Here is an 18,401-nt window from a genome sequence, read left to right as displayed (position 1 = left end):
TCACTGTTTTCATTCTTCCACATTTGGTGCGTATCCTTATGGTCATTCCCTTGAACTCTTTATTGGATAGATTGCTTATCTCCACATTTAAATCTTTTTCTGAGGTTTTTGTCTTATTCCATTGTTTAAAACATATTCCTCTGTCTCCTCATATTGCCCAAATATCTGTTTATTTCTTTCTGTTAGATTGGTCGATGATGTTTCCTGATCTCGGAAAAATGGCATTTTTTAGGAGACCCCACGGTACACTCTCCTCTGGCTACTAGAGTTATATGCTGTAGCTGTGCTCCCTGTGTGGGCTGCATGGGCCCTTATGCTGGGATGAGCTGACTGCTGTGGGGCACTAGCAGGAAGGGCTGGCCTCTAGCCCGGTTGGTGTGAGGCTGTGCCTTGTGCAGTGGCTGTGGGCCAGGCCCACTGGGAGGGTAGGTTGCCTGTTCAACCCAGGAGGTGCCATGGGGCTGCTGCTGACCTCCTGATTGGTGAGCCTGGGGCCCTCCTTGGCTGTTTGCATAGCCTGAGGGGTTTGGGAGTACCTGCTTTCTTGGTGGTTCAGTGGTAAATAATCCACCTGCCAGTGCAGGAGACATGGGTTCACTCCCTCATCCAGGAAGATCCCAAATGCTGTGGAGCAACTAAGCATGTGCACCACAGCTACTGAACTTGTGCCCTAGAGCCCATGCTTGACAACAAGAGAAGCCATGCAATGAGAAGCCCACACACCCACAACAAGAGAGTAGCCCCTGCTTGCCACAACTAGAGAAAAGCCTGTGCAGCAACTAAGACACAGCACAGCCAAAAATAAATAAAATTATATTTTTAAAAAATGCAGCAAGCCAGTCTGAGAGTGACAAACTTAGAAAATAAAAATACTGGTTCAATTTTCAGTCAGTTCAGTTCAATCACTCAGTCACGTCCAACTCTTTGCAACCCCATGAACTGCAGCACACCAGGCCTCCCTGTCCATCACCAACTCCCGGAGTTCACTCAGACTCACGTCCATCGAGTCAGTGATGCCATCCAGCCATCTCATCCTCTGTCATCCCCTTCTCCTCCTGACCCCAATCCCTCCCAGCATCAGAGTCTTTTCCAATGAGTCAACTCTTCGCATGAGGTGGCCAAAGTACTGGAGTTTCAGCTTTAGCATCACTCCTTCCAAAGAAATCCCAGGGCTGATCTCCTTCAGAATAGACTGGTTGGATCTCCTTGCAGTCCAAGGGACTCTCAAGAGTCTTCTCCAACACCACAGTTCAAAAGCATCAATTCTTCTGTGCTCAGCCTTCTTCACAGTCCAACTCTCACATCCATACGTGACCACTGGAAAAACCATAGCCTTGACTAGATGGACCTTTGTTGGCAAAGTAATGTCTCTGCTTTTGAATATGCTATCTAGGTTGGTCATAACTTTTCTTCCAAGGAGTAAGCATTTTTTAATTTCATGGCTGCAGTCTTTAGCTCCTATTAAAAAGCCATACATGTTTTAAATTTTTGAATATATTATCTTTTAGTGAAAGGGGGCTAAAGACAGCTATAAATGAAGTGTCAGCATAAACCAGTTATTTGAGTTAACAGCAAAAGTGTAAATATGACCATAGTTCCTCTTTGCCAATAGTTATCACCTGCTCACTAATACTAACCCAAGTTTCATAGCCTACATGTAAGAATTCAACATCATGTTTTGTGGAATACTCGTGTAAAATGTATTGATTTTCTCCATTCTTGGAACATTCATTATGAGAAGTTAGGGAATGGCTTAAACATATATAAATCAGGAAGACAGAAGCTTATTTATTCAGTATTTATTCAGCAAATAGTGTTGATCACTGTGTGCCAGGCACAGATGTGGGCATTAGATGTCAATGACAAAAAGTAGACCAAAACATCTGTGGTCTGCTCAGTGCTCTGTGGTGATCTAAATGGGGAGGAAATCCAAAAAAGAGTGGATGTATGTATACATATTCACTTTGCTATATAGTAGAAACTAACACAACATTGTAAAGCAGTTACACTCCAACAAAAATAAATTGCAAAATCTGCAGTCTAGTGGGAAGAAGAATAAAGTCTAAAATAAATGATAAACATAATAAATAACATACATATATGGTATACTAAAAATTGATAAAGTCTATGCAAAAAGAAGAAAAGACGTACAACATGGTAAAAGGAATTCCAAATGCAGGAAGAAGAGAAAGAACCATCAAATAGATTGAGAAGACAGAATCCTGTGAGTAACATGTAGGAGCGTGTGATGTTCTGGAAACCTAGAAAAGGAAGTGTATCAAAGCAGAGGGAATAGTCAGCAGTCAGATACTTCTAAAGTGTGTCAGACCCGAGACTAGACTGTAGGAGTTAGCCTCTAGAAGGTACACTGGTGATGTGGACAAGTTTCAGTAACTTGTACAATGTAATTCCTTTTGGTCGAGGAAGAGTAGTGACAGAAGAGTTACTGTAGGCCGTCTTCTCTTTGTGGTCCTATGACACTCGTGCTAGTTTGATCTTCGGTGATTGTGTAACACCTGGACTGCTACGCACAGAAAGCGTAGGGTACTCTCGGCTTTGCTTGAATATCAACCTGTTCAGAGTGAACAAATGGTTGTTAGAACTATAATACTGATAGCAACAGTGGGGAATGAAATTTCTGTTGTAAGAACCTCAAACCCAGAACTTCAGGAGCTAGTCATTTGGTAGTTAACATTATTTATATTCAGAAAAGCTCACTAAGAGAATCTGTGATGTGTGGGCATTATAATCAGCTGACTCCAGGTGGTATTCCTAGAGGTTGTTATAGAAAGGAAGAAAATAGCTTAAAGAGGAAAAAATTCAATCCTGATTTTAACTCCATTTGGGCCACTAAGAAAAAGAATACCAAGTCTGGTAGAGAATTTGCCTTCTTTATTTTAATTTAATGTTTTATTCTAGATTTAGAATACATATGATTAACCTGGGGGAGGGGAATGATCAGAAATTTAACGTTTACCTGTTATCACCCTAGCAAGGGCCTATTGAGTAGACAGCATCATGATATGTGGGCTGAGATGAGGCTGCTCTAGACAAGTCTCTCTTAGAGTTAACTGATGGAAACTTGCACCTTCCAGAATTTTCAGTACCTTAGGAACGCTCTGCCAAGACTGCTGAAACACAGCTGTGGGTGCTTTGCCGACGCCCACGTTGCCAATGTCAGGAAGGATGTACTTTTAAACCTCTAATTTATCTAATAATGTCTTTAGTGATTTGTGTAGGTTTGGCATTGTGAGGAAAATGCTTCCTGACTTGGTTTGTAGCAAGAATTCAGAGTGCAGTCTTAAAATGTGTATTGTCTTATCATGCAAGTAGAAGATACTAACAAGACAACTCGGGGAAAAGATCCGACTAAAATACTATCCTGTCCATCTAACAAAACTTATCCACCCAAATATTTGAAAATAAATGAAAATTAAATATTTTATGCTAGAATAATCTTCTTTGGCTATTGGTTCATGCTTTATACCAAGATGGCAATATACAGTCCTAAAAGAGAGCCAGCTTTCATATTCAGTTCCAATCTGACTCCTTTCCTTTTCTCTAGTGAAAAAATTGGACTGGATTCATGTCAGCCTATAAAGTGGAGAAAGAATAATAAGCTCTTGTAAATAAACATTTTTAAAGAGGTAGGAAAAGTACTCTTTTGTTTTCAATATAAAGCTAGCCGCAACTACTGAGCTTGTGCGTGGTAACTACTGCAGCCCGCACACCCTAGAGCCCACGCTCTGCCACAAGAGAAGCCGCGCAGTGCGAAGCTGGCACGCTGCAGCTGGAGAAAGCCCTTGTGCAACCACGAAGGCCCGAGGCAGCGAGATATAAAACTTCATAACCAGGTGGTAACTATTATTTCATATGATGTTTATGGAATAGGCATGTCTCTTTAAGAAAACAATATGTAAAATCTTAGGGATTCTTCCCTTAACTGGTAGATTCACTGCAAGGATTGATTGCATTTATCAAAATAAATATACATTCAGCTTTTACCAAGACACCTGGTACATAAAGGAGAGTATCCCCATATTGCTTACAAAAGGAATACATAGATTTTATTTCCATTCTGCTTGGTGTATGTATGTAAAAACATTTGTTTGGATCTGAAGTGTGTTGATTTATACCTTTAAATTGTCTTTGTTTTATCTTTGAAGTTCAAAACCTTATTGGAATAGAATTATAGAATTAGAATTTTAAACCTGGAAGAGACTTCACAGTCATTTTATTTCAGTGTCTTAATTTTTCTATTGAGGAGCTAAAATCCAGAGAATTTAAGCATCTTTTCTCAGGTTACCCAGCTAGAACTAGAACCAAGCTTTCTAACTCCTCATATTTCTGCTAAAACCTCTCTCCAACAAATGAAAGTGAAAGTTGCTCAGTCATGTCTGACTCTTTGCGACCCCACGGACTATACGGTCCTTGGAATTCTCCAGTCCAGAATACTGAGTGAATAGCAATTAAAGGACAAATTGACAGAAATTTTAGGTCTTGCTTGTGTGCAACTGTTTATGTCCAGGCTTCAAAGTCAGTAGTGATCCCTAATTATTCTTCATCTTTTAAAAAAATTCCTGCAAGCACTTTAGGTGAAAGGAATGCTCTGGATTCTTCTGTGACTTGGTCCTGCAATGAAATCTAAGGAAATCATTGCTCATCTAGAGCATAAGAAACTACTCAGAACAGACGTTTTGCTTCTCTGTGCTCCACTGATTATGATAGTGATTTGAGTAGTTCCCATAATGATTGTCTTGCTTCTCAGGTGGCTCAGTGGTAAAGAATCTGCCTACCAATACAGGAGACACAGGAGATGCGTGTTTGATTCCCTGGGTCGGGAAGATCCCCTGCAGAAGGAAATGGCGACCCACTTTGATATTCTTGCCTAAAAATCCCGTGGACAGAGGAGCCTGGTGGGCTATAATCCATAGCGTCACAAAGAGTCAGACACGACTGAGCTACTGAGCATGCGCACATGATGGTTATCCTCATCTATTTGGGCTGCTTTAACAAATTACTGTAGACTGGAGGGCTTATACGCAACAAAAATTTATTTCTTACATTTCTGGAGGCTGGGAAATTCAGGATCAAAGCATGGGCAGATTCAGTGTCTAGTGAGGGCATGCTTTCTGGCGTAGAGATAACTGTATTTTCCTGTGTCCTCACCTGGTGGAAGGGACAAGGGAGCTCTCTAGGATTTCTTTTTCATAAGGGCACTAATCTTATTTACAAGGGATCCATCCTCATCACTTAATTCCTTCCCAAAGGTTCCACCTCCAAATATCATTACTTTGGGAATTAGAATTTCAGCATATGAATTTAGGGTGGGGAGACGAACTTTTAGTCCATAACAATACTTAACATCTGCCTCATCCATAAATACTGCTCCCAGATATTCTGTATAGCTTTTTAAAAGACCAATTTGGGGAAAGGCTGATTAAAATAAAATAGTATAAACATTGATAAGTACTGAACTGTTGAAGGTCAGTAAATACAGTTGTATTTTTATAGTTCAAAGTCTTAAACCAAGCATGTCTGGGGCTGTGGTTATTTCTGAAATCGAATTGAGGCATTAACGTTGACCTACTCAGATAAATAGTCTGAGGATAAAGATGATACTAGCCAATATGAGCAACAGGGAAAACTGTGAATCTGTGTTTTATTTTTGTGTGTCTGAAGAAAGTGAAAGTGAGAGAGAACAGCACTGAAACATGTATATTATCACATGTGAAACAGATCGCCAGTCCAGGTTCGATGCATGAGACAAGGTGCTCAGGGCTGGTGCACTGGGATGACCCTGAGGGATGGGATGGGGAGGGAGGTGGGAGGGGGGTTCAGGATAGGGAACACATGTACACCTGTGGCAGATTCATGTCAATGTACGGCAACACCCACTACAATATTGTAAAGTAATTAGCCTCCAATTAAAATAAATATTAAAAAATATTATCATCTTTAAAAAAAAAAAAAGAAAGTGAAAGTGGGTAGCCTTTCCCTTCTCCAGGGGATCTTCCCAATCCAGGGATTGAACCCAAGTCTCCCGCATTGCAGGCAGATTCTTTACCAGCTGAGCCACAAGGGAAGCCCAAGAATACTGGAGTGAGTAGCCTATCCCTTCTCCATTGGATCTATCTTCTCGACCCAGGAATGGAACTGGGGTCTCCTGAATTGCAGGTGGATTCTTTACCAACTGAGCTATTTAAAGCAAGACCCTGTGCTTTGTTTACAGAGTTCAGTTTATTAAACTTAATAGAGCTGGATTTCTGCTTCACAATATATAGTGTTGAAAAAGTCAGTATACAGAGAAATCCAAATATGAATTCATGTATTGATTGACAGATAACTTCAATGAAGTGAAACTTTTTCCTTCTTTTTCTTTTTTTTGCCTATCCACATGATCTGCAGATCCTAGTTCCCTGACCAGGGATTGAAACCAGGCCCTCAACTTTGCCCTTAACAGTGAGAGCACGAGGTCCCCTGGACCTCTAGGGAATTCCCATGAACTGGAATTACGTATGTGATTAAGCTTAAAAATTAACCAGACCCCTAATTAATGATATTTCAACATTGTTCAAAAAGTGATTATGCATATATCTTGTATATGATTTAGACATAAAACAGAAAAGATTTTATTTTTATCTATGAATATATAAAGTTTGTACTTTGATTCTCAGAACAAGAAAGTAACAAATTGAAATGTATAAAACATATTTCCTTTGTTTGCAGGATGTGAATTGAGATAGAAATTGTAAGCACTTCAGAAATATCTGTTAATATAAGTAGATAGCAAAAGAGAGGACTTCCCTGGTGGTCCAGTGGTTAAGAATCCACCTTGAGATGCAAGGGACACAGGTTCAATCCCTGGTTGGAGAACTAAGAGCCCACGTGCTATGGAGCAGCTAAGCCCATGCACCACAACTAGAGAGTCCACACACCACAGTGAAAGATCCTGCAAGCTGAAACCAAGACCCGACACACTCAAATTAATTAATTTTTTAAATAGCAAAAGAATGTTCTTTGACTGGATCTGAAGGGCCTTAAGATTAATTTGATTTTAAAAGAGCCAGTCCCCCAAAATGACACACACTGCAAAAATTAAAAATTTTGTAACCATACTCTTCTTCAGCAATGTTCTTAACATAACATTTGAAACCCCAGTTCCCCAGATTGCCTTGATTATTGACCTTCCTCTGTTGTTTGTTATATAATACATTTGCCAAACTTTCAAATTCTAAAGCCTTCTGTGTTGGGGTCTTTCAAATATTGTATGAGGAAACGTTGGTTTGCTATGTTATTATCATATTAGTTGCTCTTGGTAGTTCTCTTAAAGATGACAGACTTTAATGATAAAGAGTTGATCAAATTTTCTCTGATGTGACTATGTTTTAAAATATATTTGCAATTCTGATTTTTCAGAAATAATCACTTTCATTTCAGAATCAAAACCATAAGAACTTATTCATGCTAAGTGTTACAGCTTTTTGACATGTTGGAATAGCTGATGTGGGTGAGGTGTCTAGCTTGATGTTTTATGTCTAGGTATTAGTCAGCTAATCTTCTTCCCTACTTCACTGAAAATATTTTCATTCTGTCTGACAAAAAGTAAAAAATTGCATTAACTGTGTCTAAAAATGTATTGCAGGTGACACATAAATGAGACTAATGGTTCTTGCCTTATTCTGTGAAGTTTTCACATTCTTAGCTTTAGTGAACCAAGATCCAGATAGTTTAATAACTATAAAAAAAAGATATCCTTTTAGGGTGAACTCTAGGAAGTGATTGCAAGCAAGATTTTCAGATTTTTTTAAAACATAAATTTTAAAATAGCCAAGGGACCAAGTAAGTGTTATATTTAGGCAAAATATCTAAATGTGTCCAGTTAATCAAACTAAAGCATGATGAAAGGTAAAGACAAGCAATGCTGACAAAAGAGTTTAGATCTATGAAGGAAGATTTTGACTCATCAAGAAAAATCAGATAAGCATGAAAGGATAATTGGTAATAATGTTTATAAAGTATGTGTGTTTCAGGGAAAGTCATCAATTTATTTCATGATTGTTAAAACGTAGTAACTTTCAATTTTTTTCATCATAATCAGGATTTGGTATATACTTCCCTAATATATATCTGGAATACTTAGCCTTACCTCCTGTACCTTATTCTATTTCCTTTTTTTAAAAAAAATGTGGCTCACAATTCATAAGTTGATATAATTACCCACTAATGGATCATAATCTACAATTTGAAAAATACTGATGAATGATAAACAAAATTTTCAAAGTTTTCTTGGAGACTTAGGATGTGAACTTTGCCATATTGTTTATTTCTAAGCCACTCACTTTCTTGGTCCCACCTAAACCTTGTTATAAAAATTGCACCAGCTCCAAAATCATACATGCAAGTATCTTGTTCTCAGACTACAGCATTCTTTCCTTTTAGATTATGTGTCCAAGTATTCCCACTACAGTTCTTTAATTGCATTTGGACCACATTGATCTACAACTCATATCTGTTCTTTCTTTCTTAGCCAACTTAGAGTCCATGGTCTAACATTGTAATCATATCCTTTAAAAGTTGCTCAACTTCCATATCTCTGCTTAATAGTACTCACCTTGCAAAACTTCAAATCTTGATGAACTAGAGTTGTTTTTACCCACAAATGTTATATATGGCACATGAACACAGGTAGAGAAATTACCTATTCTATGATTATAGAAGCAGAAGGACTGATTTAATTTTAAAAAGTGTCTCAAACTTCAAACAGTCTCTTAGCACTGTTGAATGATATTTCACATTTACTTTCTCTTCATCCCTTTTCCCCACATGCTTTCTGCTGTCACCACTCAGTTGATGATCTAACCTAGTGGTTCTCAGAATGTGGTTTCCAGACTAGCAGCATAAGCATCAGCTGGGAACATGCCGCTGCTGTTTAGTCACGAAGTCGCGCCCGACTCTGTGACCCCATAAACAGCAGCACACTGGGCTTCCCTGTCTGTCACCATCTCCCAGAGCTTGCTCAAACTCATGTCCATTGAGTCGGTGATGCCATCCAACCACCTCATCCTCTGTTCTCCCTTTCTCCTCCTGCCTTCAGTCTTTCCCAGCATCAGGATCTTTCCCAATGAGTCAGCTCTTCTCATCTGTGGCCAAGTATTGGAGCTTTAGCATCAGTCCTTCTGGGTGAATAATCAGGGTTGATTTCCTTTAGGATTGACTGCTTTGATCTCCTTGCTGTCCTAGGGACTCTCAAAGAGTCTTCTCCAGCACCACAACATGTTAGAAAAGAAAATCCTCAAGCCCTGCTCCAGGCCTCCTGAGTCAGAAACGGAGGATGGGGCCCAAAAAATCTGTATTTTAACAAGCCCTGGAGGTGATTCTGATCCATGCAACAATTGGAGAACTACCAGTCTAGCCTCATACTTTGTTGAGAAACCATCCTCTAGAATGTAAGCTCCAAAGTTAGGGAGTTCTGTCTTTTTTGGTTGTGTATACCTGAGCATGAACAGTGCCTTCCACACTGTAAGCATAAATAAGTTATGGTGGAATCAAGCCATTAGATGGGGATTCTCTTATTTTCCTACTAAGAAATCTGGAAACCTACCTACATCTGTATCCATTTTCTTCTTTCGTTTTCCAACTAAGGAAATGTGCCACATCCTATCAGGTCAGGATTTCCATGTCTGGATTGCACTTCATCCATTCTTGCCTTCTTGAGAGCTTTGCTCCTTTGGTCACGCCCTCTCTCCCACAGTATCTGTCTTTCATTTTGGATGATTTCATTTAGTATGCAGTCATCTTCCAAAGCATTCTAAAACAGCAGACTTCCCCTGGCCCAGGTCCCCTTTAAGTTACCACCCCATTCCCTCCATTGTCACACCTCCTTGCCTCTCCTTTACGAACCCGTTCTAATCTGATTTTCACTTCCACTGTTCAGTGGTTGTTAACAAAGTCAGTGATTTTTCCAAATGTCTTTACTGAGCTGTAATTCACATACCATGAAAGTTATTCATTTAAAGTATATGATTCAGTGGTTTTAGTATATTCGGAATGGTTTAACCATCACTCTAAGATTTTGAATATTAAGACTGTATTTATGTATTTGAATAAATATTTTTTCATATGTTCTAAACCATAGATTAGAGTGACGGTTAAACCATTCTGAATATACTGAAACCACCATTTGGCTGCTTTGAGTCGATCTTGGTTGCGGTGCGCCGGGTCTCTAGTGCGCTCGGTCGGGCTCAGTAGTTGCAACACACAGACTTAAGTGCACTGCAGCATGTGTATCGTAGTTCCCTGACTCGGGATTGAATCTTAGTTCTGCATTGGAAGGCTACCATTCTTAACCACTGGACCACGAGGGAAGTCCCTAGAACATTTTTATCACCCCCAAAAGAAACCCCCTACCCATTAGCAGTAGCTCCCATCTCACCTCGTCCTCAGCCCTAGGCTGCTGCTGCTGCTAAGTTGCTTCAGTTGTGTCTGAATCTGTGTGACCTCATAGACGGCAGCCCATCAGGTTCCCCCGTCCCTGGGATGCTCCAGGCAAGAACACTGGAGTGGGTTGCCATTTCCTTATCCAGTGCATGAAAGTGAAAAGTGAAGGTGGAGTCGCTCAGTCGTGTCCGACCCTCAGCGACCCCATGGACTGCAGCCTTCCAAGCTCCTCCGTCCATGGGATTTTCCAGGCAAGAGTACACCACCACTCTACTATTTTTATAGATTCATCATTTCTAAACTTTTCATATAATGGAATATTATAGTATGTGGTTTTGTGACCAGGTTCTGTCATTTCCTGTAATGTTTTCAAGTTTCATCTACATTGTATTAATACTATGCATACATTAATACTTCATTCTTTTCTGGCTGATGAATATACTACCTATTTTATTTATCCATAATCAGTTGATGAACATTTGGTTGTTTATGCTTTTGGGCTATTATGAATAATACTGTTATGAGCATTCATGTACAAGTTTTTGTGTGGATGTGTATTTTCATTTCTTTTGGGGTATTTTTTGGGGGGTAATATTTATTTATTTGGCTGCACTGGTGGGTTTTAGTTGGAGCACATGGGATCTCTGTTCTTCGTTATGGTGTGCAGAATCTTTAGTATGGCATGTGAGATCTAGTTCCCTAACCAGGTATCATGGAGAAGGCAATGGCACCCCACTCCAGTACTCTTGCCTGGAAAATCCCATGGGCGGAGGAGCCTGGTGGGCTGCAATCCGTGGGGTTGCAAAGAGTCGGACACGACTGAGTGACTTCACTTTCACTTTTCACTTTCATGCATTGGAGAAGGAAATGGCAACCCACTCCAGCGTTCTTGCCTGGAGAATCCCAGGGACAGGGGAGCCTGGTGGGCTGCTGTCTGTGGGGTCGCACAGAGTCGGACACGACCGAAGTGACTTAGCAGCAACCAGGTATCAAACCCGGGCCCCCTGCACTGGGAGCATGGAATCTTAGCCACTGGACCACCAGGGAAGGCCTTATTTTCATTCCTTTCGAATATATTCCTATGAATGGAATTGCTGGTCCATTTAGTAACTTTATGTTTAACATTTTAAGGACTGACAAAAGCACCTGCATCATTTTACATTCCTACCAGAAATATATGAGAGTTCCCGATTTTTCCACATAGTTGTCAATACTTGTTTCATTACCTGCCTTTTTAATGATAGTCATCATGTGGGTTTGAAATGGTATCTCATTGTTGTTATTTTTCTGTGTTTATTAACCTTTAGTGATAGGTTTTATTTTTAAGCTTTTTATTTTGTATTGGGGTATAGGAGAGTGAAAACCTTGGCTTAAAGCTCAACATTCAGAAAACTAAGATCATGGCATCTGATCCCATCACTTCATGGGAAATAGATGAGGAAACAGTGTCAGACTTTATATTTTTGGGCTCCAAAATCACTGCAGATGGTGACTGCAGCCATGAAATTAAAAGACGCTTACTCCTTGGAAGAAAAGTTATGACCAACCTAGATAGCATATTCAAAAGCAGAGACATTATTACTTTGCCAACAAAGGTCCGTCTAGTCAAGGCTATGGTTTTTCCTGTGGTCATGTATGGATGTGAGAGTTGGACTGTGAAGAAAGCTGGGCGCAGAAGAATTGATGCTTTTGAACTGCGGTGTTGGAGAAGACTCTTGAGAGTCCCTTGGACTGCAAGGAGATCCAACCAGTCCATCCTAAAGGAGATCAGTCCTGGGTGTTCTTTGGAAGGAATGATGCTAAAGCTGAAACTCCAGTACTTTGGCCACCTCATGCGAAGAGTTGACTTATTGGAAGAGACTCTGATGCTGGGAGGGACTGGGGGCAGGAGGAGAAGGGGACGACAGAGGATGAGATGGCTGGATGGCATCACCGACTCGATGGACATGAGTCTGAGTGAACTCCGGGAGTTGGTGATGGACAGGGAGGCCTGGCATACTGCACTTTATGGGGTCGCAAAGAGTCAGACACAACTGAGCGACTGAACTGAACTGATAGCCGATTAACAATGTTGTGATAGTTTCAGGTGAACAGTGAAGGGACTCAGTCACACATATACATGTATCCATTCTCCCCCAAGCCCCTCTCCCATCCAGGCTGGCACATAACATTGAGCAGAGTCCTATACAACAGGTTTTTGTTGGTTCTCCATTGTAATATAGCAGTGTGTACATGACCTTTCTAAAGTCCCTAACTATCCCTTCCCCTTGGCAACCATAAGTTTGTTTTCTAAGTCTGTAAGTCTCTTTCTGCTTTGTACGTAAGCTCATTTTTATATTTTCTTTTCAGATTCCACCTATAAGGGATGTCATATGATATTTCTCCTTCTCTGATTTACTTTGCCTCAGTATGGCACTTTCTGAGTCCATCCATGTTGCTGCAGATGGCATTATTTCATTCTTTTTAATGGCTGAGTAATATTCCATTGTACCACGTCTTTATCCATTCCTCTGTCGATGGACATTTAGTTTTCTTCTATGTCTTGGCTATTGTAAACAATATTGCAGTGAATCCAGTGTTCATTGTGGTTTTGATTAGCATTTCCCTAACAACTAATGAAGGTGAGCATCTTTTCATGTGTTTATTGGCCATTTGTATATCTTCTTTGGAGAAGTACTATTCAGGTCCTTTGCCCATTTTAAAACAGCATTGTCTTTTTTATTGTTAAGTTAAAAGAGTTCTTTATATATTTTGAATGCCAGCTCCTCTTCAGATATGTGATTCACAGATATTTCTACTGTTGTGTGAGTTGTCTTTTCACTTTCTTGATTTGTGGCATGAAAGTTTTAAATTTTGATACAGTTCAGTTTAACTCATTTTTTTCTTTTGTTGCTTGTAATTTTGGTGTCATATTTAGGGAAGCCATTGCCTGATCCAAGGTCATGAAGTTTCACTCCTATGCTTTTTATTTTTAATAATTTTATTTCTGGTTGTACTGGATCTTTGTTGCTGTGCAAGGGCTTTCTCTAGTTGTGGTGAGTGGGGGCTGCTCTCCAGTTGTGGCGCTCAGGCTCCTCTTGTTGCCGATCTCAGGCTCTGAAGCATGGGCTCAGTGGTTGTGGCACCCGGTCTTAGTTGCTCCGAGGCATGTGGGATCTTCCCGGACCAGGAATCGAACCTGTGTCCCTTGCATTGGCAGGCAGGTTCTTTTCCATTGTGCTACCAGGGAAGGCCCCTATGCTTTCTTTTAAGATTTTAATAGTTTAACACTTACATTTAGGTCGTGATCCATTTTGAATAAATTTTTGTATATGGTGTAAGGAAAGAGGCTAAATTGATTATTTGGTGTGTGAATATCACAATTGTTCCAGCACCGTTTGTAGAAAGGACTATTTTTCCCCCATTGAATTGTCTTGGCACCCAGTCAGTGATGATCTATTTACATGTTATTAAATTCAGTATCTAATGTCCCCTTGTCAGACTTCTCGGTAGTATTGATGCAATTGACCATTTCTTCACTCAGATATTCTACTCCTTTGGTTTGCCTTTTACTTATCTTGCTATTTCTTTTCAGTGTTTATAGGTTCCTTATCTTCCACTAAGCTTCTAAATGTTGGGTTTTCAGTTATTATGGCCATGTAACAAATTAGCACAGAAATTAACGTCATGAAACAATCATTAATTATGCTCATAGTTTCTTTGAGCATAAGACTGGACAAAGCAGGGTCAGCTTTCTCTGTTCCATAATGTCTGGGGCCTCAGCTGGAAGATTCAGGCTGGTACTGATATCTTCTGAAGGTCTGTGCTATTACCATGTCAAGCAATTGATAATAATAGCTCTTGACTGGAAGCCTCAGCTAACACCCACATGAACCTGTCTGTGTCCCAGGGGGAAGGGAAGGAGAGGAGGGGGAGGAAAAGGAGAAAGTGAAGGAAGAGAGACGAGAAAGCCAGGGGAAAGTCATGCAGCCTTTAATGACCAAACCTCAGAAGCCACACAGCATCACTTTTGCCACTTCTTTTTTCATCAAAGGCTCATTCACTTTCATGTGTAATGGTAAGGTTCTTAAAGAGCACGTAGCACCAGAAATATTGCTGTGATCTCTTTTAGAAAAACAATTTGCCAGTCTGTTCTGGCCACACAATTCGCATCCCTACCACATGCAAAAAACCTTCACCCCTCCCCTCAGAGTCTCCCAAAATTTCATCCTTTAATGGCATCAGACTCAGGCTTGAGGTTCAGGATCTCAGTGAAGTCAGGTCCAGATGAGATTCCTTGGGTATAATTTCTTGATGACAGCTCCCTGAGTATAGTTCCATTTGATTTGGATACCTAGGGACTGTAGAGGCATATTATCTACCCCTTCCCTGCCACTACCCAGCATACAGTGGGTATATTGCGGAGGTACTTACTATTTCCAAAGGGGGGAAACAGAGGCACACAGAGGTCACTGGTCCATAGCAGTTCTCTCTTTTTGTTTTCTCTATGTGATCTATTCTATTTCCATAGTTGAATTTTTATTTTTTTTTTAAGCTACACTGCACAGCTTGTGAGATCTTTAGTTCCCCACCCAGGAAAGGAACCTCTGCCCCCTGCAGTGGAAGTGTGGAGTCCTAACTACTGGACCACCAGGGAATTCCCCTTTATCTCTCTAGTTTTAAATACCATTCATACATTCATGACTTCCAAATTTCCTTGCATCTCTTAGCTCCACACTAAAATATATAATTAACCATTTGATACCTTCACTAGGATATTGCAGAAATTTTTTCCAAGTTAACATGGCTAAAATGAATTCTCATTTTCTCCTTTAACCTTTTCCTCCACATATCTGTCTTTTCCTGTTTTCTCCATCTAGGTGAATGATGCCACCATTTACCTGTGGCACAGGCCAAAACCTAAAACTCAGGCTGATTCTTTTCTCTCTCTCTCACCTCTGCATACAATAATAATCACATTCTATATTTTCTTTCTCTAAAATACAATCACTTTTTAAAGAATCTCATCTGGATTACAACAATCTCCTTATTGATCGCTCTCCTTCATTCCTGCTCCCTGCCGGTTCCCTGTGACAGCAGGCAACATATTTTATTTAACATATCTGATTATGACCCTCTCTTGCTTACAATCATCAGTGACTTCCCCCTGCACTTCAAGTAAAATCCAAATTCCTTACCATCCAAGAGATCCATATAACTGGCCTGTTCCCACTCCTCTGACCTTACTCCTCACCACTCTCCCCCTTACCTGCTATACTTCATCTTTCTGGGCTTCTTCCGGTTCCTCAGACATACCTTGCTCTCAGAAAGGGTCTGCACACGTGCTGCTTTCTCTGCCTGGAATACTGTCCCCAAGTCCCACCCCCATATAACCGAGTCTTTCTTGTCCTTTAAGGCAAGGCATTCCTGACTATTCTAAGTAGATACTTCTCTTTAATGCGCTCTATCCTATTTGTTTCCCTTATAAAAGTTATCCTAACTGAAAAGTATATCCTATTTGTTTACTTAGTTGTCATCTGTCTCCCTAACCAGATTGTAAGCCCCACCAGGTCAGGGGCCATGTCTGTGTTAATTCACCAGTATATACCCAGTGCCTTGGCAAAGTGCGTAGCATATGATATCTTCTCAAGAAATGTGCATCGAATGTTGTTTAAAGGTATAATTTTGTTTTGAAACAATATGTTAATAATAAAGTAATTAGTAATAATTTTAGATGGGATGTTTCTAATTCTTGCTGAATAGCCGTTTATTGTTTTCTTTCAGTAACTGCCCTTCCTTTTTGGCTGCCGCTTTAGCCAGAGCCACATCAGACGAAGTCCTTCAGAGTGATCTTTCTGCACATTATATCCCAAAGGAGACGGATGGCACAGAAGGGACTGTGGGCAAGTACCTTTCTACAATATTTGTTTTAAAATATTAAAATTTTCTGTTGAACGATCCACATAAATTATCTACAGAATACTGTATCTAATTATGTTTACCCACTGGTTGATATTTTATAGTGGCAGCAAGAGAAAAACTTTAGAAACATGTTTTTTCAAACTAATCAGTAAAAGTAGAAGGGGAAAATGCAGGCATATTTTGAAGCCATGTGCAGGTAACTGGAGCAGGAGATTATGATAACAATATGTTATCATAAATAATATCTAGGTAAATGAAGAGAAGGGAGAAATGTGAAGACACAACAGAAAAGATGAATAAGTGAAGGGAAAGGTGGTTTGAGAAAAATATACTTTAAAGTTTTAATTCATCTAAAAAACTCAGATATACAAATTCAGGAGATCGGTTGTTACAAAACTTCTCATTAATCCTATTAAATTTTATGTCTGCCGGGCTTCCCTGGTGGCTTCAAAACAGGAGAAGCCAGCCCAGCGAGCAGCCCATGCACCGCAACTAGAGAGCAGCCCTGCTCGCCACAGCTAGCAGAGAGCCCGTGCAGCAAGGGGGGCCCAGCAGGGCCAGAGGTAAAATAAATACGTAAGACAATTATTTACGATTTTCTTACATCCACCAATAAATAGAGCTCTTCATGGCAATTCTGTGATTTACTTGCACGGGCATCTTTTTTTTTCAGTTAAATTATGAGAATGTTTATTAATGAAGGCATGTTTATTAATATATTAGGCTTATACATATTTAACATATTAAAAATACCAATTTTTGTAAAAAGCAGGGAATTAGGAATTGTTGAGGAATTTTAATATTTCATTCTATTTGTTCTATTTTAAGCATTTGACTTTAAACATGGGACAGAGGGAGCAAAACATATATTAATGAATTAGGGCAGCTAGTTTCCAGAGAATGTGAGGCAGATATAAAAATAAACATTCCTGTTCTTCCTTCATCTCTCTAGAGAATTTTTGGTAGAAAATTGGCAAGGAAGGAATTCCTCTTGTTTTTACTGAGAGTAATTGATTCACTTGGAACCAAATTGTTCCAGAGTCAAGCTGGATGGAATTCCTGCTGCAAAGCATTGGTCTTTCCTCTTGTACTGATGTATGAAGTAAAAGCCCTGTAATGAAAAGATGAGGGAGATAAATTCTGCTTCACTGCAGCCAGGGTGATGGCTGACTCAGCTCCAGATCAGTACACTGACATTAACGACTGATGAGTAATTTACAGCTGTGAGGGGGTGGACTGCTACCTTGGACAATTTTCTTTTTTTTGCATCCTTTTTTATTTGATTTTATTTTTCCATTTCAAGCAGCAATTATTTATATATGATGTTCTTATACCACTTCCTATACAAGGAGAATACTTAAGACTGAAGTGTTGCCCTACGTACCTAGGTTGAAAGAATTTTCTGAACCCCTGTAAGATAGCAAATGTGAAAGGAAGGGATTTTCTTCTGGTGGATACCATTAGTCATCCTGATTTTATATTTTTCCAAGAGATTACCCAGTAATGTCTCCATGCCACTGCTGTGATTCAGAATGGTCTATTATAGTTCCAGACTATTTGCATGTCCTTAATCTGTTTAACCCAAATCACTAAGTGGAGAATCTCTACAGGGCATATTGTGTTTATCCATACCGAAGAGTGGGAATGAACATACTGAGTAATGCCTGCTGTCGTTGCCTTAAAGGCACGGAAGTCCCACCGAAATGCCGTGTGACTCTCCTCCTAGGTGTTTCCAAAAACAGACTTAAAGAAACTTTACCTTAAAGTTCTTTTTATGTTTATGCCATCCCTAACAGAATGTTTGTTAAACACCCTTGCATTTCTGTTGACAGATTATAACTCCTGTCCAGACAACCTAAAATCAATGTAAAATATCCTAATGTAAAAATTAAAAATAAGAAGGTGAAAATGATGACTAATATAGAGGATATTAAAAGAATTATGAAAATTTTATATTAATAAATTTGAAAACCTGGGTATTATCTAGAAATATACAAATTAATAAAGCTTTATCTAAGCAGAAAGAGATTGAGAAGATTGGCAAAAAGGACAGAAAGAGT

At 39.7% G+C, this 18,401-nt stretch overlaps 2 protein-coding genes across 3 annotated transcripts in view; one reads left to right on the top strand and one right to left on the bottom strand.

Annotated features, from left to right (window-relative positions):
• PPM1E (protein phosphatase, Mg2+/Mn2+ dependent 1E) overlaps positions 1–18,401 on the top strand; it is a 224,608-nt gene that overhangs the window by 187,496 nt on the left and 18,711 nt on the right. Inside the window, exon 2 of the mRNA XM_055577489.1 lies at positions 16,204–16,322. Within this exon, the coding sequence (XP_055433464.1) occupies positions 16,204–16,322 (119 nt within the window). The remainder of the gene's footprint in view (positions 1–16,203; positions 16,323–18,401) is intronic.
• TRIM37 (tripartite motif containing 37) overlaps positions 1,815–18,401 on the bottom strand; it is a 182,233-nt gene continuing 165,646 nt past the window's right edge. The window contains exon 26 of one of the 2 annotated variants that reach the window (XM_055577485.1): positions 1,815–2,572. In XM_055577485.1, the coding sequence (XP_055433460.1) occupies positions 2,473–2,572 (100 nt within the window). In that variant the 3' untranslated portion in view covers positions 1,815–2,472. The remainder of the gene's footprint in view (positions 2,573–18,401) is intronic. The other variant, XM_055577486.1, reaches the window with a different exon arrangement.

This window comes from Bubalus kerabau, chromosome 4 (genome assembly GCF_029407905.1).
Source record: "Bubalus kerabau isolate K-KA32 ecotype Philippines breed swamp buffalo chromosome 4, PCC_UOA_SB_1v2, whole genome shotgun sequence".
NCBI classification, from domain to species: domain Eukaryota; kingdom Metazoa; phylum Chordata; class Mammalia; order Artiodactyla; family Bovidae; genus Bubalus; species Bubalus kerabau.
Note: the sequence above shows the minus strand (reverse complement) of the source record. Positions and strands in the feature narration are given on the sequence as shown.